The 489-nt window shown below is 50.6% G+C and overlaps 1 protein-coding gene across 1 annotated transcript; it reads left to right on the top strand.

Moving 5' to 3' along the window:
• Positions 1-14: 14 nt before the first annotated feature.
• On the top strand, positions 15-488 carry TM35_001511010 (uncharacterized protein; the record flags this gene model as incomplete). The annotated part of the gene is made up of 1 exon (XM_029031922.1): positions 15-488. A coding segment is annotated over one exon (474 nt), but the record flags the coding sequence as incomplete, so codon positions are not given.
• Position 489: the final 1 nt, after the last annotated feature.

The following is a 489-nucleotide window of genomic DNA, read 5'->3' on the forward strand; positions in this document are numbered from 1 at the left end:
TGAGAGCCTGTCCGGTGTGTGTGCGCGGGTGTCGTGTGATGAAGGCAGACGTGCAGTCGAGGTGCAGTACAAGGGTAGCGACACATTTAAGGAATGTCCCGAAGGTACCTCAATCGATGTCGAATCCTCTGCGTTCCAAAGGGGTGGTAAGATCAAGTGCCCCAAGTACGATGAGGTGTGCACCATCACACCGGATGGCAGAAGCAGATTGTCCATNGGACACATCTCTGCAGAAAGATCAGGAAAATAAAGAAGCCACTGCTGACCACGCACCGGCATCAACTTCCTCCACTACTAATTCCATGAATGGTTCACGCAGAAGAAGGGATATTGGCGCTGCTGATAATGCTTCCACACCGACCAAAGAAACTCAAGCTGCTGCCGCTGCAGGTACGACCTCACCAAGTGGAGAAGAGAATGCAAACACCAATGCGCTGTCACAATATCCAGGGGTTGTGAATCAAGCTCAAATTAACAATATGCAGAACG

The sequence above is a fragment of the Trypanosoma theileri genome, assembly GCF_002087225.1.
Source record: "Trypanosoma theileri isolate Edinburgh chromosome Unknown TM35_Tth_151_V1, whole genome shotgun sequence".
Taxonomy (NCBI): domain Eukaryota; phylum Euglenozoa; class Kinetoplastea; order Trypanosomatida; family Trypanosomatidae; genus Trypanosoma; species Trypanosoma theileri.